Source organism: Falco peregrinus, chromosome Z (assembly GCF_023634155.1).
Source record: "Falco peregrinus isolate bFalPer1 chromosome Z, bFalPer1.pri, whole genome shotgun sequence".
NCBI classification, from domain to species: Eukaryota; Metazoa; Chordata; class Aves; order Falconiformes; family Falconidae; genus Falco; species Falco peregrinus.
The window spans coordinates 17,477,686-17,501,174 of record NC_073739.1 but is presented as its reverse complement, the minus strand read 5'-3'; the positions used below and the strand labels follow the sequence as shown (position 1 = coordinate 17,501,174).

General features: G+C 40.5%; 2 protein-coding genes across 5 annotated transcripts; both read left to right on the top strand.

Annotated features, from left to right (window-relative positions):
* Positions 1 to 192: 192 nt before the first annotated feature.
* MARVELD2 (MARVEL domain containing 2) lies at positions 193 to 9,101 on the top strand. The gene is made up of 6 exons (XM_055791045.1): positions 193 to 1,594; positions 3,101 to 3,133; positions 4,271 to 4,407; positions 5,285 to 5,456; positions 5,899 to 5,949; positions 6,909 to 9,101. Exons 1-6 carry the CDS (start codon positions 452 to 454, stop codon positions 7,023 to 7,025), a joined length of 1,653 nt encoding a protein of 550 aa, XP_055647020.1. The 5' UTR covers positions 193 to 451; the 3' UTR covers positions 7,026 to 9,101.
* Positions 9,102 to 10,610: 1,509 nt separating this feature from the next.
* Positions 10,611 to 22,551, top strand: GTF2H2 (general transcription factor IIH subunit 2). Of its 4 annotated transcripts, none has more exons than XM_027783138.2 (16): positions 10,611 to 10,825; positions 11,095 to 11,217; positions 11,307 to 11,384; positions 12,111 to 12,147; positions 12,781 to 12,867; positions 13,869 to 13,919; positions 14,396 to 14,450; positions 15,261 to 15,366; positions 16,382 to 16,472; positions 16,648 to 16,735; positions 17,273 to 17,380; positions 18,567 to 18,630; positions 19,502 to 19,605; positions 21,271 to 21,373; positions 21,667 to 21,706; positions 22,122 to 22,551. In XM_027783138.2, exons 2-16 carry the CDS (start codon positions 11,162 to 11,164, stop codon positions 22,239 to 22,241), a joined length of 1,188 nt encoding a protein of 395 aa, XP_027638939.1. In that variant the 5' UTR covers positions 10,611 to 10,825; positions 11,095 to 11,161; the 3' UTR covers positions 22,242 to 22,551. The 4 variants fall into 4 exon arrangements, with proteins under 4 accessions (XP_027638939.1, XP_027638938.1, XP_013152654.1 ...); XM_027783137.2 differs by having other exon boundaries at positions 11,091 to 11,217; XM_005234941.4 differs by lacking the exon at positions 10,611 to 10,825 and having other exon boundaries at positions 10,877 to 11,217.
* Positions 22,552 to 23,489: the final 938 nt, after the last annotated feature.

Here is a 23,489-nt window from a genome sequence, read left to right as displayed (position 1 = left end):
CTGAGCCGCCCGCTCCTCCCCGCGGGGTCTCGCCGTGCCCGGGACGGCTCCACGCCGCCCGCTGCCACGAGGCACTGCGCTCCCCGGCACCGCTCCGCCGCCGACCCGCAGCAGCGGACGGGGGAGCGGCTGGCCCCGCCCGCCGGCTCGCCGCGCCCGGCTCGGGCAGGCCCGCCCGCCCCGCCGGGGCTCGCCGGCCGGAAGCTCCCGCCGCCCCGGGCGAAGGCCGCTCGGCAGCCGCGGGTGAGGCCGCCCGGGCGGGGCGGCGCAGGTGCCCGTGCCGAGGGCGGCCGAGCGGCGGGTGGGGGCCGGGCGCGCAGCGGAGCGCGGGCTGCTCTCGGGCCGGGCCTCCCCGTGCGCTCTGCGGCGGCAGCGCCCTGTTCCTCCGCCCGGCGCCGGCCTCTTCCCGCCAGGTGAAGGAGCGGCGGCCGAGCGGGGTGGGCAGCGCCTGATGCCGGGCCCGGCGCCAGGCATGTCGAGGAGCGCCGGCTCAGAGGGCGGGCGGCCCGGCAGGTCCCCGCCGCCCCGCGGGGCCGGGGCCGGCTCCCCGCTCGCCCGGGACGCGGAGCCGGGGTCCGCCGCCCCCCTGCCGCCGCCGCCGCTCCCCCTGCAGCCCCCGTTCGGCCCCGCCGCCAGCCCCGGGGAGGGCCGGCGCGACCCGAGCGGGCCGGCCGAGCTCAAGCCGGTCCGGCGGTTCATCCCGGACTCGTGGAAGAAGTTCTTCAGAGGGAGACGCCGCAACGGCTCCAGCTGGGACAGCACGGCCTCCGACATCAGATACGTCTCGGACGGGGCCGAGTGCTCGCCGCCGGCCTCCCCGCACCCACCGCCGCCGGAGCGCAGGTCGGTGCCCGGCTCCTTCAGGGACCCTTTCGGAGGATCGGGCGGGAGCTACAGCTTGCGGCAGGAGGCCGAAGCCATGCTGCCCGCGGACCCCTTCGGGTCACTGGAGCGCCGCGCTGGCACCGGCCAGACGTACAGCGAGCGGGTGGAGGCCTACAACCAGCGGTACGCCTACATGAAGTCCTGGGCCGGACTGCTCAGGATCCTCGGCGTGGCAGAGCTGCTGCTGGGCGCCGCCGTCTTCGCCTGTGTCACGGCCTACGTACACAAGGATAACGAGTGGTACAACATGTTCGGGTACTCGCAGCCCTACGGCTACGGGGCTAGCAGCATCTACGGAGGCTACTCCTACAGTGGACCCAAAACGCCTTTCATCCTGGTAGTGGCGGGAATGGCGTGGGTAGTCACGATAGTGCTGCTGGTGCTGGGCATGTCGATGTACTACCGGACTATCCTCCTTGATTCCAACTGGTGGCCTCTGACCGAGTTTGGAATTAATGTGGCCTTGTTTTTTCTGTACATGTCAGCTGCCATAGTGTATGTAAACGACACCAACCGAGGCGGGCTGTGCTATTACCAGTTGTTTAAGACACCAATAAATGCATCTTTTTGCCGTGTAGAGGGAGGTCAGACAGCAGCAATCATCTTCTTGTTTGCCACAGTGATAATCTATCTAATTAGTGCGGTGATTTCTCTAAAGTTATGGAGGCATGAAGGAGCTAGGAGGCACAGGGAATTAATGGAACAGGAGGTAAGTAATTAGTTACCGTTTTGTATATGCTGGGTATGGTGTGATGGGGAGCAGCTGTAAGATCTTTCCATGCCACAGACAGAGTCTTAGCAATTGTCGTCTCCGGCATTTTTAAGATGTCTGATCCAAAATTTTGAATTTTTTTTTATTTTTTTAATTCACTTGAGTAAGGAGCTAGCTCGGTTCTCTTTGTGTACTCAGCTTTCTTCCTGCGTCAGCTGATGGAACTATTTCCTGGTGTGTGTTTTCCAAACAAAGGAAGAAATGAACAATGCACTTGTTCAGCTGTTCAGTAGGGTTAGGCTTAAAACCACCAAGCATTTATTTGAAAACCGTGCTTTCAGCACATTAAGTGCTAGTGTGAATATAAACATGAAATACTTACTGTTACTTTGCAAGCAAAACTTCAAGCTGCTTCTTTATGTCTTTTCAGCTTTCCTTACAGTAGTTAGCAGAAATTAATAGTTGTAACAGAATTGGCAAGATCTTGGTGTCTTAGATTTCAGTCAGTTTCATCTTTTGCACATCAAGTATTTTGCATTTCTGCTGGGCTTGCCCTTAATAGAAGCATGCAGTACCCACCTAGTTAATGATAAACTGTAATGGTAGAGAATTGCCACTCTCAACTAGAGAGTTCAAAGGAATTTGTGTAAAGCCTCCTTCACGTGAGAACACCAGAAAAACCTTTTAACAAATGAATGAAACATAATATAGCATAAAAATTAATGTATGTGAAGTCTACATATGCCTAACTTAAGGAAGGGTCAGCATTTAAGTGATTTTAGTAGGAGAGAGTGCGCTTAAAGTTGTATTTCCTCTGCTCTTTGACTGCAGTCTCATTTGCAGTATTTTCATTTAACACTGGTTTCTGTTCCACCATCTTGCATAAAACTGAGATCCCTTTTGAAAAGTACATTGCAGCTCATTGAGAAAAGTTTTTTAACCAACTTTCAGTATGTCCTTCAAGAGTGAGGTGAGTGCTGAAATTATATAGAAGGTGTTCAATCACTCTTCCCTGTTGCTATCCATGTTTTTTTATTCCAATTACTTAATATTTCTAAAGGGAATACTTTTATAATATATGGATTAGGCTGTGGAGAGTACTGTGCAAAACGGCTACTGGTGGAGCTGCGGGTTAGTGTACTGTTGTAATTTATAAACAATGAATTAGGCTGCAGGGTGTCAGTGTGGGCAGGATTGTGAAATAATAAAGGAGACTGAGAAGTGGATGGATTATTTCCTGCAAGCAGTTCCTTTCAGCTATGATCTGGGAGATCCTGTTTTTCTGGGGTTTGGGTGGTTATTTTAGTTCCACAGTTCTTAAACAGTCTTTAAAAAATCAATTGATCTGAAAATATTCCTTATACTAACTTTCTTCATACCTGAATATAAATGTAATTCTCTGTACAGCGTGCTTTTGAGAAAGTTTAGGTTTTAAAGAGTCAGTGCTTTTGCATACTATTTTTGCTGAAAATAAAACTTACAGTTCTTTCCATTTTTTGACAGATGAAAACACAGTCCTCTTTTCCGGAAAAGAAGGTAGGCAATAGGAATTTATTTTTCTGCTTACTGGTATTTCCAAATGGTTGTCTTTTTCTTGGGACTGTTTTGATTGACCTATTTATTTATTTACTTATTTGGCTTGGAAGAGATTAGGTTTAATTCTTTAACATAGCACAGGCAACAGTCTTCTACTTAGAAGATTCGGAAGTTTGTAAAGACGCTACTACTAGGTAGGCTAGGTTGTAAAATTTACTTTAAATACCAAATCTGATGACAGCCTCTGTATGTGCTTTTACGCTCTTTTTTGAGGTGACAAGTTCTGTAGCATTTATCACAAGAGTTTGGCAGACATGGCTAGAGCAGCAGGTCATCTGAGGTGTTAGAGATTTTCGAGACTCTTTCCTCCTAGCTGGCTGCTTAACTTGGAGGAGAGCGAGTGGAAGCACAATGGTGGGTGCTCTGTGAGTTGCTCCTTCCTGTGTCTGAGTGTGCTTCAAAGACATTGTTGCCAGTTTTGAAGTATCAGCAATGTTAGTGCTTCTGCCTCACAAAGATGCAGTTGCTTACATTGTAAAGATTGCATAGGATCTTAACAGCAGATGTTGATAATTCCCAGAGAATTTATGGTGTATTTATTTCATCCTTAAATGTCTCCTGATACCGTGAATTTCCTACCACTGTTTTCTCTGTTGCTTCATTACTGGATCAGGATCCTTTTTTATGTGTTCCAACAAGACTCCGCATGTTTTTATTTCTGGATCAAGGGATAAATTGTGCAAGAGGAAAGAAGGGGGAAAAGGGAACTCCAGACAACTGAGTGATTCTGGTTCATTCACAAACTAGATTGATATCCAAGGAAACTTCCTTAATATTTTATTCTTTTTTTAAATATATAATAAAAATCTTTCCAAGCCCCAAGAAATACTTACCGATCACTGGTACTGCTGTTAGGACGGATTGAAGATGGATGCTGTGTGGGAAACATTACTGTAGATGTTTACTTACTTTCTAATTATAGTAAGTGTTGTAAGAAATATCTATGATTTGCTTCTACGCTGCTTGTCAGTACTTGTATCTCTTGCTTCAAATGAGTTGGGTATTTTGTGCTTTATGTATATTGCAGGTGATGTAAAACTGAGTACATTAAGTACTGTTTTTTTCCTTTTAAAACAGTATGAAAGTGATGACAGACCGAGAGAAGAAGTCACTGACAGGCAGCTTAAATCTGTGGAAAGAAAACCAGAACTGCGTAATGGTCATATACCTGCAGGTCACATTCCTAAACCTATAGTGATGCCAGATTACTTAGCGTAAGTGACTTAACTTTGATGAACAAACTTAACGGAGAATGCTTGAGTTATGTTTTTCACTCATCATTTCTCATGTATACACTCATGGTTTCTCTGTCACACATGTGCTGTGGGAACTTACAATTCTTTATTAAGCTAATATTAAAAATAGAGAGGATGAGGGCTGGTATCAGTGGCATAGAACCGATACTATAAATAAAGAATCTTAAATTTAAAAAAAAAAAACCACAACATCCAAACCTCAAATGTTAAAGCAGAATGTTAGAATCTAGCAGGTACAGTAACTGCCAAGGGAGCAGAAGACCAGCACATAGACAATTTAGGAAAAAATAAAATAGATGGGAAATTACTTGTCTTTTTAGCCCCTGAAATTTGACTACTCTTGTACTTTCTAATTGCTAAATCTGTAACATGGTCCCTTTTAAAGGGTAGGCCTTCTATGGTGAAGTATGAGATCATATATTAATTTTTACACTATTCGCCATAGACTAGGGCACAAGCTGAAACACAGGTTTCACCTGAATATTAGGAAAACCTTTTTTCACTGTGAGGGTTAGCACAGGTAGCCCAGAGAGATTATGGAGTCTCCATTTTTGGAGATACTCAAAAGCTGTCTGGACAGTCCTGGGCAACCAGCTGTAGATGGCCCTGCTTGAATAGGGTCATTGGACCTTCCAGCTGCAGCAATTCTGTCACTGAAATTACAGAATCACACAATGCTTTACAGACATGCAGATTTCAGCAGGTTATGAGATTAGCAAATAATACAGAAATACACTATCAAGATGAAGTGTCCAGGTGTTTGTTGAAGTCTTATCTTTAAAACTAGTCCTTGAAAACCGGGGTTTTTTTGGCTGTTTCTCTTTGGGGTTTTTAGGAAATACCCAGCAATTCAAACAAATGAAATGCGAGACCGATACAAAGCAGTATTCAATGATCAGTTTGCTGAGTATAAAGAACTGTCTGTGGAAGTTCATGCTGTATTAAAAAAGTTTGACGAGCTGGATGCATTGCTGAGACAGCTTCCTCACCATCCTGAATGCATATATGTAAGTACCTGTGAAATGGGCTCATGGAAAACAGGTGTGGTATTAGGCAATTTCTGGCTGCCTTTAGGTAGGGCACAATGCCTTGTAATGCTGGGGGTGAATTGGTGGAGGAGAAAGTTTCCCTGAATATGTTATTTCTTGTTTGGTCATCAGTCCAAGGATACTAAATTGCAGTTAAGTTGTACGCATGTTTTTTTCTGTTGGTTTTTTTTTTTTGGGGGGGGGGGGGGGGGGCGGGGTACATGCTAGTAGCTTTCAAGTTTGAGTGAGTTACAGTTCATATACTTTCACTGTTTCTCAAGTACAAGGTTTACATCTAAAATGTCACAACTGGAATGGATTGATCAAATGAGATTTTAACTTCTGACAAGTATTTTGTAGAATTTAAGTGAAAATATGGAGCACACTGGAAGTGTTTAAAATACGGTCTGTCTCTCATTAGGAGCAGGAAAGACTATCAAAAGTTCTGCAAGAATACAAGAAGAAGAAAAATGTGAGTGTTTTCATCTTTATGTTGCTAGTAAATACATAATGAATAAAGAGAGTGTAAATAGCAAACATGTCTGACACTAGGGAGAATTTGCTAGGTCAGGGTATCTGTAGCTACTACAGGGCTTTGTATATTTTGTCTTTGACAACTTTGGCAAAGTTAGGACAGAATCCGCTGTGCTCATGCCAACAACCTGTTTTAAGAATAGTGATTCCATTAGCAAGATGTGGGGGTGGGGGGAAGAAAACCCCACAGCTAGGCATTTTCATCTTCTGAGAGTATGTCTAATCTCTTGGCATTCAGCATTCAGACAACTGGGGCTTTTTGGGGGCTCCAGTTTGTTTATATTCAGTGACTTACATGACCAACAGATAAGTAAGCTAACAACAGAAAACAAGTCTTATCCTTGAAGTTTGTTGGGGTTTTTTGTGGCATGGAACTTAGACTCTGAAAAAAGTAATTTTCAGTGTAATCCAAGAGGTTTTACATTGTCATTTTTAAATGCAGACATGGAATGTGTACCTGTGTTCCATTAAAAACATAATACATTATAAATACTTTTTTTATCATGGAATTCAAATTTTGTGCCCATGTTACCACTTTTTTAGGGGGAGGGATTTATTAGACATACTACAACGCAGAATATAATGTATGTATATTACATAAATATAAATTATAAAATCTAAATTATGTAATAGTATGACTTATTTGCAGATTTCTGTTTAAAACCAGCTCTGTTTACTAAGTAACTGCAGCATATAAAAGCAGAATCTCTTTTTTCCAGCCTTTCATGAAGGAATGGGAAACGGGAAATAAGAAATTGTAGCCAGGGAAGAAGAGTGATTTTGGAGACTTATTTATATACTGTCCTTAATCAAGAACATAATTGATGATAATAGGCTATTCTTGGAAGAGTCTGAAAGTGTAATACATTAATGTAAAGGGTTTTATGTTTTTGGCAGGATCCTGCATTTCTGGAGAAAAAGGAGCGTTGTGAATATCTAAAGAATAAGCTTTCTCACATAAAACAACAGATTCAGCACTATGATAAAGTTATGAATTGGAATGTAGAAACTTAGCTATGCCTTTGTGGCTACTATTTTCTATTTTTTAAATCGATATGTGCATTTTAAACTATTTATTTACTGTCAGAACAGTACACCTATGGGGATTGCTTTATCACTTTGTCACTTATTCAGATGTTGTACACTACTGGTAGTTTTGTATGCATATCCAATTTTAAATCATTGTTATGAAGTTATCAGGTAAGTTTAGAAAACCTGTGCTAACATTCTGTTTTTATTAAACAGTACACAGCCTGGCCTTTTAAATACAAATACTTTATTTGAAAATACTGTATTTGCAAACTTGCAAAGCCCATTAGAGAAAGTAGTTCTAAATACCATGTCAAAAGTTTGCACAGAAATGCCATTAACAATTTCAGGTTTTATTTATAGGTGGCATCTTCATGATATCAGAAAGAGTTGAGCTGTTTTGTCTGGCTGGGGTTTGGTGGAGTGCTCAATCATATTGAATAATTCTGTCAGTTGAAAATTAGTTTAAGAAGACTTTTTATACTGGATTTCTAAATGCTTTGCTGTATGTCAGAAATTATCTGGAATTTCGCCTAACGATGCAAAATAACTTCCTATTTACACAACTGTAGTGGGGCCAGGGGTCGTGGTAGTGGTGTTTGGGTTTGGGTTTTTTTTTCTTTAGAGGTGATGCAATGAATTTATACATGGCCTTAAAGCAGAGGTCCTCAAACTGTTTAACCAGGGGGCCGGCGCGGATGCAGCGGCAGGCAGCCATCTGCGGCTGCTTGGTTTCCCCCCCCAACCCCCGGCGGGGGGTTCTGTAAATACCAGGGGCCGGATTGAGGAACCTGGGGGGGGCGTATCTGGCCCGCGGGCCGTAGTTTGAGGACCCCTGCCTTAAAACAATAGAGATATAGGATGAGACTCAAGTTACTGTTGCTGTAGGCCAGTATGCTCTGCATACCTTTTCTGGGTCATCTCAGTAGGAATCCATGGGTTTAAAGGCAAAACACTTTATTCTTCATCAGCAAGTAACAGGACTTTTTGTCTAGGCACCAGTTGTTTGTGTTGGGATTTGGAGAGTAAGTAGAGCAAAATTTATTCTCATTCAACGTATAAATTATTAGTATCCTTTATAAGGCCAGGTAAAATATTTTAATAGACATGCTTTCCAGAGCATATTTGCATAAATGCAATATACATTTTTATATTTTATCTTGGGGATAGATTTGCATATTCAAATGTTCCAATATGCCAGTAAATTTTCTCTTTGTATCCTTTTCAACATCTTTGTTTACTATTTTTACTTACTAAAATTGTTATAAGCATTGATAGTTTCTTTGTACAGTTTTCTACAACTGCAATTTGTCTGTTCTGAAATACATATTAATTTGGAAAAAAACCGCCATGGGTGCAGCCACATTGTTCTGTTGCTTATAAAGGCATTTTGTTAGAAGAAGGTGCTCTGATTAAGGTTATTTCAAATTTTTGTTAGCAATTATTTTTTCCTTAAAAGAAAGTTTTCAACTTTTGCCTTAACTTAAAGGAAAGACATCAGGAAAGCTGTTTCCAGTTTAGAACAGTGATGGTAATACCACCGCCGTTCTTCCATACTGGAAATGCATTAATATACCTCCCTCTGGCAGTTATATCCCTTCTGATTTTTGAGCTCTTGTCATTCACACTACAGTCCTGATGGCTACCGAACCTGCTTTCATATTTATAAAGTCGACATTCCAGTTTTATCACCAACTTAGTTCCAAGAGCTTTAGTGGATGAAGTAAACACAAGGCACCATGGGAACACAGAGAGTTTGAAAACTTAGCACCTCTTCATTTGAAAGCCTTCAGTCTCATCTACCTGGAAGACATCTCAGTATTTTCATTAGTCTGAACCAGAGGACAGTCGCTGCTACCCCTTCTTCTCCCTTTCTGTTCCAGGTGCCTCTCTGTCTCTGGTTCATGTTTCTATTATTTGCAAAGAAGTGGTAAACCTGTCTACCTTATAAAAGATCTGGGCCAAGTGTTTTGTATCTATTGTGCTGTATACTTGTTAAACTTTGCTTTGTAAGAGAGGTCCTTGTTCAAATCCCTGCAATCTAAATGACCTCTTGCTACACCCAGGTTTCTCATTTTTTTTCTCGGTGGGAGTTCTGGGCATTGCATCAGTACCAGGAGAAGAAGATGAATCCAAGTTTAAGGATAAACTGATGTTTATGAAGTGCTTAAAAGAAGCTGACTGATGTTTTCATTGGAACATCACACCCCTAGTAGGTATTCCTTCCATAGGACACTGAGACCCAGCTCCAGGCTCCCTTTGACAGTGGTCTGAGTTTCAGACCATGTTTAAAGTCTTCATCTTTGCCATGTATCATGTACAACAGGAATCTTAAGACAAAACGTCCCTTCTAAAGATAAACCAAGTAGCAGTCTGTACATCTGTCATGTGACAATAAGGGTCCTTGGACATTTCCTGACTTTTACCTAAAGGATGATGCACCTATGTTTAGTTAAGCGGTGCAGCATTCACTATTCAGTGCCACAAGTGTGGCTGAGTGGATTTTTCAGAGCTGGGGAGAGAAGATAGGAATACCCCCTTCTGCCAGCCTTTTGGGTTTCAAATCAGATTAGTGCAGTGGATGGCAGTGAGCCATGCTGAGCATGGAGCCCAAGGAGAAGGCATTTATTTACCTTTGCAGCTTAGGAAGTCCGGCAGGGCAACACATGGTGACCATTACAGTAAATCACTTGCTCCGTCCTGGATCTGTTATGGACATCAACAGTGCCAAGCAGGCACTGTTGGTGTATACAATTGTTGAGCTGGTTTTGTTCTAATCATATCAATGGAGGACTGAAAAGGGTCTTGTCAGCAGTGCTCCTAACGTGCCAAAGGAAAATACTCGTCAAAGAAACATTTTTATCTCTCAGAGGAATTGAGATTAATGAACTAAGAATCAACAGCTGGGAGTTGAAGCCAGTCAAATGCAAGACAGAAATTAGGAGGAAATTGAGTGAGAATTAGTTAAAAACTCCTACAAGGGACATATATACTGGAAGGAAAGGAGTATAAAACCACGAACAAAGGAGGGTGTGGTGCGCGCCTACTTGTCGCTTGCTTTAATAAATCAAATCTCATTTAATTGGACAGGTAAACTATAACAGGTTTGCATGGCAAGGTTTTGGCAGTCGGGGGCTACAGGGTTGGCTTCTGTGAGAAGCTGCTAGAAGCTTCCTCCATATTTGATAGAGCCGGCTCCAGCCAGCTGCAAGATGGACCCACCTACGGCCAAGCCCAAGCCCATCAGCAATGGTGGTGGCACCTCTGGACACCATATTGAGGGGGAAAAAATCTGTGCAGCAATTGCAGCAGGAGAGTGAGAACATGTGAGAGCAACAGCTGTAGTTCTCATTAGTACTACTCTGATGTGAACGGTAATAAATGAAACTGGTTTTCCTAAGTTGCATCTGTTTTGACGGTGATGATAATTGCAGAGTGATTTCTCCTTGTCCTTATCTCGGCCCACGACATATTTGTTGTGTTTTCTCGCCCCGGCCCATCTGAGGAGGGCGGCGCGGCCGCGGCGGGCAGTGCCCAGCGCCCAGCCAGCCCAGCCCGCCACGCGCGGCGGCACTTCCGGGCTCGGACGCGCCGGCGGCCGCCGCTCACCGGGGCCGCTGACAGGCCCAACTCCCCCGCGACGGTCCATTTCCCGCCCGGGCTGGGCGGGGGCGGCCTCAGAGAATGCTAAAGCGCAGGGCCGGTCCGACCCGCCGCTATCGGTGACAGCCACCGGACCCCGCCTCGCTCCCTCCCGTGAGGGCATGTCAGTCCCCGGGCTGCTGGTGAGTGCCGCCCTTCCTCCCGGAACCACCGCTCCGCGGCCCATGCGGCACCCGGGAGGGGTTAGCGGCGCACCGAGACTGAACGGCGCGGCCGCTGGTGGTTCCGGGTCGTCGCGGCGGGACGCTTGGGCCTGACAGCAAGGGCGGGCGACGTGCCCGGCCGGGTCCCCTCAGCGCTCCCAGCCGTCGGCGGCCCGCCCGGGGCCGGTCCCGCCTCACAGGCCCCTCACCCGCCGCGCGGCACTGTAACGGGGCTTTTCTGAAGGCAGGCGTCGCGCCTCCTGAGCCGGAGCCAGCCCCAACCGCCCATCCCAGCGGCAGAGCGAAGCCGCGGAGATGGAGGACGAGCCCGAACGGACCAAGCGCTGGGAAGGCGGTTACGAAAGGACGTGGTATGCTTTCCTTTTCCCTCCACACTTTCTTATTGACGGAAGACAAGAAAAAATCTCCCTTCTGCTCAGTAACAGTCTGTTTTGCGTAGGGAGATTTTGAAGGAAGATGAATCTGGCTCGCTGAAAGCGACCATCGAGGACCTTCTTTTCAAGGCAAAGAGGAAAAGGTATGTGTTGCCTCGAGCTTGCTAATAATACTGGTCTGGTCAGTTGTAAGGACTTAAACATTCTTAAAACTGCAAGCTCTAGCTTGAGTAAGCAGGCTGGCAATGTATTTTTGTGTCCTTACCCTGTCAGAGCAGCCAAGGTGCACGCTTCTTGCCTGCTACTTATTAATTGTGCCAGAAAAAAAGCAGTAACATCTATTTTGATCTTGAATCTTAAGGTTTGATGCAGGCTAAATAATCCAGATGTAGACTAGCTAAAGAGATGAGGTCTTGATCTGAAGAAACATGGTGCAGAGCACTGCAGTTGCAATTTGCACTTTTTAGAGAAAATCCTTAAACTTTTTTTAATACAAAAATTGTGCTTCAAGCTGGGTTTTGGTATCGTGGCACCACATTTGTGTTTCAGATTGTGACAAAAGTCGCTAGATAAATCTAGATTTGTTTTATTTGAGGTTATGTAAAAATACTCAAATTTGGGTAATATTTTTAAATTCCCTTAAATCAGGTAGTAAGCAGTAGATTTTTGTTTTCTGAGAGGCATGAAATATGCTTGTAATTCAATTGTCTTTTTTTAGTGTGTCTGTGGTTTGTTATTGCTTCATATTTGTTAGAAGTTTAGTATTAGATTTAGTTTAGGGCTTTTTGGACTTATAGGACAATTGGAGTTTTGTTTTAGGAACCATTCACTCATTTGTATCTTACTGAAATCCTATTTTGTTTTATTAGACTCTGTGAACACCATGGACAAGTTCGACTTGGAATGGTATGCTAATGTCTTAACGCTTGTCTGCTGTGTGTCTAAAACTACTTGAATAGAGGTGGTGTGCCTGGTCTGAAATACACTTTTGCTGACTTAATGTGCTTGAGACCAAAGCTCGCATTTTTCTACCAAACCTTTTTTTTAAAAAAAAAAACATTCTTTGTTCATTGGCAGTGTGGGATATGAAGAGTGTTCAGAGGTGGAGGTTTGGCATGTTCACTGTATCATGGTATGTTGTGCAACAGCAGTGAGATCATCCACACTGTGTGGACATGCACTGTCCTTTTTTATTGATGTGAAAAATGGGCATAATTTAAAATTAGTTGTAAACAACAACGTGGTACAACACTGAGCTCTTCAGATGAAGAGGCGAACGTGTAAACTGTGCATATTTTGTAGCTTGTCGTGAGAGGAAAAGAACAGCGTGCATTTCTCAGTATAGCTTTTTTCTTTCATTTTGAAGGAGAAGAGGAAAAATTGCATTATTTTTTCAGCTGCTGTTGATTGTATAGCTCAGTGTACTGCATTTTGCCTGCTTGGGGGAGTAAGTAGTTGTTTTTTAAAGTAAATGGCATAGTGAGCAGTTCATCTAAATATCTGTTCTGTTAGTGATTATCACTTATGGTGAAAATGCAGATGCGTCACCTTTACGTGGTTGTTGATGGATCAAGAACAATGGAGGACCAAGATTTAAAACCAGACAGACTTACTTGCACTTTGAAGGTATTTCTGTACTCAAAAGTTGTATCTTACTAATCCATTGTTTCTCTGTAAACCAGTTCCATCTTGCATTTAAAAGAATGGCAGTCTCCTGTGATGAGATCACATTCATAGCCTCATCTCTCTAATCTATACCTTTTTCCCCCTTTATTTCTGTTGCTAGTCTGTAATTTTCCTGTTTCTGAATAGTAAAATCAATGTGACATTAATTTGCCTTGCACAAGTACTTCAGTACAGGAAAAGCGCTTTGTAAGAACATACAATGGAAAGACACATTATGAAAATGTGGAAATTAAGTTAAAGTGTTTCCTGTAATAAAGGATAAAAGAACAAACGTGCTTTCATGACACATCTAGCTTTTTTTTTTGCCTTTTTTTTTTAATCTTACAGTTGTGTTTTTATGAATTCTAGTTTGAAATGGATGCTAGACAGGAGTTGAATTAGATTGCTGCTTCAGACTGTGAAGGACTTGACCATATGGTACAAGATGTACAGTTCATCTCAACACACTAAACGTTGAAACCCTGGAGTTTGATGATTTTGTATGGATTTGTGCTTTTTGGTGTAGCATAAACCTCTGTTTGAACCAATAGTAGTCTGGAACTTTATATGTTAAAGTGAAGACTTAAAATACATGTAGATGTGGCACTCAGGGACATGGTTTAGTGGTGGACTTGGCAGTGTTGGGTTAACAGTTGGGCCTGATCTTAAGGGTCCTTTCCAACCTAAACGATTCTGGTATTCTATGAGTAAAATAAGGGGTGGCTAGTTTCTGAAATTTACATTGCATTGGTAACATGGGAGGAAGGAGAAAGAGGAGTATGGAAGGGCAACACTGAGAGGAGAATGGAAAGGAGAGGCTTATTTCCCCCTATTTTTTTCCCCAACTTTGTTTGTTGGTGGGGGGTTTTTTGTGATACTGGATGCTTTGCAAGCGAGGACTACTTAATGCATGTGGAATGAAACTGTATTTAGTTTTTAATGGCCTTAACTTTTCTTTATAGTTACTGGAATATTTTGTTGAAGAGTATTTTGATCAAAATCCTATTAGTCAGGTATGTACAGCCATGCAATAAACAACTGAAAACTATATTAAGGGTTAGCTTTAGTTTTACCCCTATCTAGTAAACTCTTTTCAGTTGATGTGTTCTTCCCACCCCTACTGGTTCTTCTTTCCTTCCACTCTATCAGTCTAGTGAAATTCTTGTTTCTCTGCCTGAACTAATGAAAATAAGAACCCATATATTCTCTTTTTCCTAAACGTAAATTCTAATACAGAAGACCTGATTATATGTTTCTTTCAGGCATTTAGAATTTGAAGGGGGTTTTTTTGTGCCTTGTGGCAAAAGTACTGGAATGTATGTTGACAGATGCATAGTGTTCTGCTGCTGTTTTACACTTAGAGGAAAACTTTTATTATTAAGTAATTTTATCATGAAGAAGTCTTGGGCAAAATATAGCAAAAATTTAAATCAACTCATTTTTAAACTTGGTAAGAAAAGTTTTGCCTTTTTTTTTTTTTCTTCTCCAGATTGGCTTAATTGTAACCAAGAGTAAAAGAGCTGAAAAAATGACAGAACTCTCAGGTAGGGAGGTAGTATATTTTCTTAAAATTGGAGATGTTTTCATCTATTGCATTGACGTTGTAAGTTCTGCCTGGATGATACTGCTGAAAGTGAAGTAGGGTTAACATAGTATTTTTAATGTAAAGAGAAGTTATTGCAAGTTACATGAAACCAGAGTCTTTATTTTGATCTGTTTTGATCTAGAATTGTTATTGTGTGCTTGTTCATGATGAAGTCTTATGCAGGTTGCAACTAAAGTATTGTTTTGTTTCCCCTTATAGTTAATTTCTTATCCTGTTTGTTAATTTTGTATTTTATGACATCTGTCTTCTGATCAGATGTTAAAAAGTAGAGTTTCTTCAGTTCCTGCCTCTCTCACTAGCAATCCATGTGGCTTCAGAGATGAAGTCATAATTTCTTCTGTTTATTCACCTGTAAGACTGGAGCAACTTTACAGAGGAATCTGAGGATCAGTCAGTCTTTGAACAGTACTTTGAGAATAACAGAGGAAACTAAAGTCTGGTTTTGCTGAAACACTTTGTGAGACACTTCACATTCATGTTAAGCGTTTATTGATATGCAACAGGGACCTTATTCTTTTTGACCTCCTAAAGTTTCTGACAATTGAGTGCCTGTGGAGGAGATGTGTTTCTGTTAACATATTGTTTCATCCTTTTCTAAATTCTGATCAAAAGGTCAGTTTCTAAGGAGAAACACAGAGTTACAAGTCACAGTTTGAAAACTGTTGTACATTTAATAAAATGTGTAGTTTAAGTATTTTAATTCTCTTAACTTGTAATTTCAGGTGAATTGTTTTTTTTTCACTTACAGGTAACTCAAAAAAGCACATAACTGCTCTGCAGAAAGCAGTGGATATGAACTGCAGTGGAGAGCCGTCTCTATATAATTCCCTAAATTTGGCCATGCAGACTTTAAAGTTAGTGTATACATGGAAGTTTTTTGTTTTGTTTTCCATAATCAGTATAACGCTGATTGTGAATTTTTGGAGGGGTAGAGACTGTATTTTTTACAAGTAGCATCTTGCATTGTGCTGACTTGAGTCTTAAAAGGCAGCTTTATGTCTTCTTACAATACAAACTGCTAAGAAGATAAATATGCTAGTAGTGCAGAAGTTAGTTTTCTAATGCAAGATGCTTCTATTTAGAGGTGTGATGCTTGTAAAAGGCAATAGTATTTAAAAACAAAGTAGATAGTTGTATATTGTGTATGAATATGGTGATTAAAGACCCCACAATTATTTTTTGACTAGCAGGCTAAGGTATGAGAGAGGGCAGAGTTAGGGGTTAGTGATAAGAGAATGGGAAAAGAAAAATGATTGAATCACAATAATGTGGGCCTTCTGGCATACTTTAGAAAGGTAAATTTCGGGGTAGGATAAGTTTAAAAAACTTTCTTTCTCTGTGAGGTATTGAGATGGAATAAAAATTTGTGTAAGACTTAAGTAATTGTAGCTAGAAACAGTGACAGAACAAAGCTAGCAGTTAATGTCAGAAAAAATTATGTGACTGATGTTTGGAAGAGTTTTCCATTAAGAACTAAAAGACAGTAGTTAATAATAGTGGATTCACATTTATAAACTGGTTAGAGATCTTTATTTTAAGAAGTTAGGAAGACTTACTGCAGTGTTGCTAGTTTGAATGTGAATTTGACCTGTGAGAGTATGGATAAGGTACAGGGATAACCTAAGCATTGAAATAAACAATCAGATAACAACTGCATAATCAAAATACTGTATTTTAGATACTGGAAAGGTTTGGCTTTTGGAAGGTGAAATTCTAGAGCTTAGAGAAGGATCTTACCACAGTCTTCTATGATTTGTAGGGGACTTCATATCATGTCATCTTCTGACTTACTATGTTAAAAGTCCTTGGAAACTTTAGCATACAAGTAGCTTAATGTACAGAATTAAATTAATTGCATACTTTCTTTAGGCACATGCCAGGACATACAAGCAGAGAGGTTTTGGTAGTCTTCAGCAGTCTGACAACATGCGATCCAGCCAACATCTATGATCTAATTAAGGTATAGAAGTGAAGTTTGACTGTATAATAGCATTGAACATCCAAGCTATTAGACCAAACCCAGACAGTTGCAGTGTCATCAACAATTAATTTTCATTTAAAACTTTGAACATTTTTACTGTTTTCTATTCTGCATATGAATTTGAGTATGCTTTTTTTTTTTTTTCCATTTGAAGTGTTTAAAAGCAGTTAAGATCAGAGTATCTGTCATCGGCCTAAGTGCTGAAGTTCGAGTTTGTACAGTACTTGCCCGAGAAACTGGTGGTATGTATCCAGAGTTCAGTAGTTAACACTATTAATACAAGTTTAAAGTTGAAAATAAGTCACTAATTTTGTCATATATTCATTAATGCATTTTGATATTTTAGGATGAATATTCTGTTGTGCTGGCAGAAGATGTAATGGTTTGTAATCTACAAAATGCACAGTATTGAGAGAAATTATTATCAGCTAGTAGCTGCATCTCTAGAGAGAAGAAATATATATATTTTAAAACCTAGTGTTCCATATATAAAGCAATGTGATGTGGAGCTTAATTAATTTAACATGTTCATATCTATTACTACAGTGGTAACTCTTACAATATCATTACTACAATGTAATGTTGGAGAAAATGCTGTGGGCTATCATATCTAATTACATTCTGGTGTTATTAACTTGTAATTTTCAGTAGCATTAACAGGACTTCTCTTAGAACAGGATTGGCTAAATTACTTAAGTTGTTTTCTGTCATATGGAGAATATGTTTGTATTCTTACCTGCTCATAATGTGAAAGTAAGGCATCTCTTTCTTTGTGACAGGAACATACCATGTTATTTTAGATGAAAGTCATTATAAGGAACTGCTGATGCATCATGTTAGTCCTCCACCTGCCAATTCAAGTTCTGAGTGCTCCCTTATTCGAATGGGTAAGATACCGTTTTGTTAAACTCCTAGCACAAGATTTGCACATCTTGTCTTTTTCGTTGCGTCTTCTGTGTTAAAGCCATACAAATAATTAGAAGCATATTAAAGACATTGCACAATTGGGTTTTCTTTAACTTACATTTTGCTAAATAGATATCAATTTTCTTGATGTTTTTCCTGCAAAGTAAAGTTAAGAATTAAATAAGACAAATTACTTGACTGCAGTTGGAAACTATAAAGTGGAATGATACTGCTTGTACAGTAATTGGTATAAATGTAATGCTCAGAAATGAAGGACAAAAAACTATTTTGTTTCTCCCTGTTTTTTTTCCCCTGCAGAAAGCAATTATTATAACCTTAATTGCTATAACCTTAATTGCTATCTGCTTGTCCATGTGTAGCACATGAGGAGCACTGTTGTGGTGTTCTTTCAACAAATGGATTAGGTACCTTTTCTTCTGCTGATGTATTTTGCAATAAATTTAAGCCTAGAGTTAAACCTGAAGTTAAATCACAAAAGAAACTCTAATGCCACAAATTAGATCACTGGTTTCTCACTTTCATCCACCCATTTTCACAGATAAGAATGTATGTATTTTTATGTATAGATTTAAATAACTGAAGAGATTTGTTAAAGTCTGAGTAGCAGTCAGAAAAATTAACTGCCCACTGGACATGAGCTGAAAAAATAAATGGTAAAAAGAATTTTATCTGTTGCAGCCTCTGTGAAGTGGTATAGTCTCATTTGTCATATACTGCACTTGGAAGGGGAATATAAGCTTGGTGTCTGCATATAAAAATATTTTCACCTTAATTAGAAACCATTGTTCAACTGAACATTTGTGTAGTGCTTTTTTTGCTTTTCTGCTATTGCACAGCTTTTTCTTTTTAGCTGTTCTTCACAAATATGTTTCCAGTTAGCTTCAGTTAATATGAAGTCTGAAAAGATTTTTTTTCAGTTGGAGGAAGTACAATGAAGGATTTGTTGGTGGATGTAGGTAGAGATCTTTAGGAAGAGTTTGATACCTACTAGGAGTGTATTACTTTTCCTGTAATAAGAAACACGGGGGGGGAAAAAGAGGTAGGCCTTAATGTTTAGAATAAACTTTGAACGTCTCCATTGAAGTAAGAAGCTGAAAGATTACTTGCATGTTTAAAATTGATAATACAGGATGTTTTTCTCCTTAGGTTTTCCTCAGCATACTATTGCTTCTCTATCAGATCAAGATGCAAAGCCATCCTTTAGTATGGTGTAAGTAGAGTTGATTAGAATTCAGTGAACTGATCAGAATTCAGTAATAATATGTCATATTTAGAAAACTTTGTCAGTGAAAATGTAAAATAACATGAAAAAAATAGTCACCTCTTGTGACTTCTCAGTAGAAATCGGTATTTTCATTTACACATTCAGTGTGTGGCTATAGTAACCTTTATTAAATACACTTTTTAAAATGAACATTTTTTTGAAGATAATAAGTGGCTTTTAGTTGAGTTCTGCAGTGATTAGAACACAAGGGAGCTACAAGGTATTAAAGTAACTCCCAGTTCCACTTGCATTTCTTGATTCAAGTATTATTATCACTATAAAGATAAAGATGAGGGTGAAGGATATTATCTGGAATAAAGTATGTATCTGTCTACTAATGTGACCTTAAAGGGAAGTTTGAAATAGGGACTTCATTTGATTAGTGTACGAGTGCTGCTCTTGATGAAAGGAATCATGGTTTTCAGAGATGATAGCGCAGTCTGAATTTTCAGAAGGGAACAGTGTCCGCTGCTTGAAAGAATAAGCACTAATGTGCATCTTGGAAGTCATAAAGAATATTTGTGTGTGTGTGTGTGTGAGTAGAAATACTGTTATCGTTCATAACTTTGTTTTTTAAAGATACATTGACTCCTTTATGTGGGAAAATTCAGTCTTCATTCTGTTTCTGTGGGAAAATGTCGTTACTGATACTGACCATATCAGTTACTTTCTGACACTTCCATACATGTGGAATTGTTACCTGGAAGCTACTGAAACATTTGAAACTATTTGCTGTGAGAGCTATGTAGTATTTGTAATTACGTATTATTATGGTATTGTTATCTCTTGGGTATTAAATTGTCTCTCTCTGCCCTAGGCAACTGGAAAACAACAGTGAGCCAGGTCTTACACTGGGTGGATATTTCTGTCCCCAGTGCAGAGCCAAATACTGTGAACTTCCTGTGGAATGCAAAATCTGTGGTGAGTAGCAAGAAAAGGTGAATAGACGAATTATGAACTAGAGATAAGAGACGTAAGGGGTAGAAAAATTCAGCTGTACTTAGGAATTGAAAGCCAGCTCTGCTTTAAGAAACCTGCACTCCTGTGTCCTGGGATGTCAGCTTTCTACAAGAGACTTTCAGAACTATATCTGTAACAGTAAAGCTGTATCATATTCACTAGTGTATAATGTTATAAACTAAAAGCCCTAAAACAAAGGGGAGAAGAAGGGTGATTCACATGTGAATGGTAATAATTACCTCAAGAATCCTGATTTAACAGACACACCAGTGTTTCATACTCCTCAATGCAAGGCCATGAGGATAGAGAGTGGTTTGGAGTAAAAGGACAGAAGTACCCTCTCACCTCCTGGAATATGTGGATGAAAGGTTTCAAAGTTGAACCCAAGGGCAGGCTGCATTGTGACACATGGAAGGCTTTAGAATTGTAAATGGAAGCCCTTTGGTCTTGCATATGTTAAAGGATGTGCAACCAATGGTACCTCTGCCCCTTAGTGAGGGTGGGAGGTAGAATTAGCATTTTTTTATAGTATTAATATTGTGTGAGTGGAAGCTGTCCTCCTGTTAGCTTCTACAGGCTTATGACTAAAACATGATAGGTATTTTCAAGATGCGTGTATTTGGCAAAAGAGTAAACTAATTCTAGTTACGGGTCACGCTGTGTTAGTTTCATGTCAAGGTTTTCGTCTCAGTTTGAATTTCATTTCAGGAAGGTAATAGTGTAACTGGAGAAATCCTGTATATCAGCAACAGATTCTCCACAGCTGCAGCTGTCAGCATAACAAGAGCTCGGAAGTATACACTGTACGTGAATGAACAATGAAGAAGTTTGTGCCAGCCCATGCCCCAGCTAACCTGTTGTCATGGTTTATCTCCAGCCAGCAGCTAAGCACCATGCAGCTGCTCACTCATTTCCCCACGGTGGGATGGGGAGGAGAATTGGAAGGGTAAAAGTGAGAAAACTTGTGGGTTTAGATGAAGACAATTTAATATGTAAAGCAAGAGTCATGTGCACAAGCCAAGCAAAGTAAGGAATAATTCACTACTTCCCATCAGCAGCCATCTCCAGGAAAGCAGGGCTCCATCATGGATAACAGTTAATTGAGAAGGCAGATGCCATAACTGTGAATGTCACCCCTCTTCCTTCTTCCCCCAGCTTTTATTGCAGACCATGACATCATATGGTGTGGAGTATCCCTTGGGTCAGCTGGGGTCAGCTGTCCCACTGTGTCCCCTCCCAGATCCCTGTACACCTCCAGTCTCCTCGGTGGTGGGGTGGGGTGAGAAGCAGAAAAGGCCTTGGCTCTGTTTAAGTGCTGCTCAACAAGAAGGAAAACATCCTTGTCTTGTAAATGCTGTTTGTAGCAAAACATAGCCTTGTAGTAGCTACTATGAACACAATTAACTCTGTCCCAGCCAAAACTAGCAGACCTGTGTTTGCTGAAACAGGGCTAAGATGTGGTTTCAGCAGTATTTTAGCAGGCTGCAGCAGACCTTTGTAGTTGGCCACCATTTTAACTGGTGATGTGAAGCAGCAGAACCATTGTTGTATTAGAACCATTTTGTATTAGAAAAGGTTTTCAGTGAGTCCTCTCTTGTGATACATTTGATGTTTCTGGTTTTGCAGGTCTTACACTAGTGTCTGCACCTCACCTGGCTCGGTCTTACCATCACTTGTTTCCTTTGGATGCCTTTCAGGAAGTTCCTCTGGAAGAGTATCAGGGGGAACGGTATGCAAATTATATTTGTGATAATGAGTGTGCTTGTGGACCCTGTGGGGTTTTTTTTTCACGGAAGAATAGCCAGCAGCAGCTTCTTTGCTGCTGGAGACACTGTTGAATGCTCAGGTGGTTTGCAGCACCTCAGGCAATAAGAAATACTTGTATTTCCCATTAATAGTTACCCTGTGTGTTTAGTTGAATAGTTGAAATAATTGCCATAAATTGTTACTACGTATGAGATTTTTTTAAATTTACACACTCTTGTTATATTTTTCAGTTAAAATACACAATTTTGCTTTTAGGTATTGTCAGGGCTGCCAGACAGAAATGAAAGATCAAAATGTAAGTATGTTGAACTGCATTGGAATTTGCATTGAAGGGTGTTAGAAGTGGAGATCATTCTTCAGTATGGTCTTCTAAAGAACAGAAAAATATTTGTGGAAGTTTATCTCATGGTTGACTGGAGTTCTCTGTTACAGAGTCCATGCCTTTTGGACTGCAAAGTCTATAAAAGGGATTTCCTAGAGTTGTATAAATAAGCTTCCACTCTTAGCCATTTGGAAGCATGTATAGTGACTTGAGCTCAGCCCTTTGGACATACTTGCTATTAGAAATGTTATTTCAGTTGGGTTTCTGTGATGTTAGCAATATAGTCTGCTTACATTGTCTTGAAGACACAATTGTTGCCCTACTGTGGTGCTATGATAATTACAATTTTTTTCTAATTTGACTTGTTTTTTTTATCTTTCCCACACAGGTTTACATATGTAAAGTGTGCCAGAATGCATTTTGTGTGGAGTGTGATGTGTTTGTTCATGATTCTCTTCACTGCTGTCCTGGCTGCATTCATGAACGCCCTGCTCCCATATCTGTATGACATCATCTCTGGTTTTTAGGAACTGTCATATCTATATCAATCTTGCATGAAGCTATTCTGTTTATTCAGCCATAGCTTTCACTGAGTCAAAACAAGAAGGACCTGGATGATAACAGAAGGATGAACATTGGCATAGGAACAAACTTTAATTTTCATCTAATGTATTAATGATTTTGCTAGTGTTAATATTCTCGAATTATCTGTATCTGATTTATTTTCTTTGTTCTTGTCTGAAAAGCTCTGGCTTTGTTACTGTGACTACCATATATATTTGTAAATGTGAAAGTGATAAAACTGGTTTCTGTGATAACGTGGTGGTTCATCTTTTTTTCAATATTTGTGAAAAAAATAAGCCCTGAAAATATGTATCGATTGTTATAAGCATGTGTTTTTGATGAATGGTGGAGTTCTGTAGATCAAAATAGTTTTTGTAAGAATTTAACAAAGATGTTGAGCAATTAGTCAGGGGACATTTGAAATATTAATGTCAAGTATTGTGGTGATTCACCTTGGCCTTCAGTAAAGCAACTCAAATACAGCTATTACAAATGTGCTGAAAACACATTTTAGGTTTTTATGGGACAACTCAAAGCTGACTGAATTCTATAACTGCTACTTCTGCAGGTGTGTTTAAGTTTCACTTTCTTTTAGGAGTTTAAGGTTACTGAAGGGCAGTGCATTTGCCGAGGTGTAAGACCTCGGTTTATACAAACTGTTGCTTGATGATCACAGTATTGAAGACAGTGATAGTGTCTTGATTCTGAGGCTAGAATGAATAGACAGAATTGCAAGTCATATTTTCTCCTTGGCTAAACCCCCGGAGCAACAGACAGTGAGATGGGGGTAGAAAGGCAGGCATGTGTCCTGACCTGAATATTGAGGAATGGAAATTGAGACAAGTGCAAGACATTCTGCCATTTTACGGTGTCTGTTCAAAGTGTGATTGCAGTTTGAACTTGTGAGAATGTCACATGCTAGACCTCAGTAAAATGAGGTTGTGATGGTACCGTGTCCAGAGCAGTACATCGCACTGGGTTTCTGAAGCCATCTTGTGACATTTGTAGTACATCCAGAGTTACTCAGTTGCTGATGTATCTCAATTTTTAAAACTGTGAGCTTTGTTGTCAGATTAGGAACAACAATAACCTGACCTAATCACTGAATTTTAAAAGTGCAAACAAACAAAAAGAGCAAACCCCTATCTTAAGCTTGTTCCCTGTTTCTCACAGTCACCACATATAAACAATA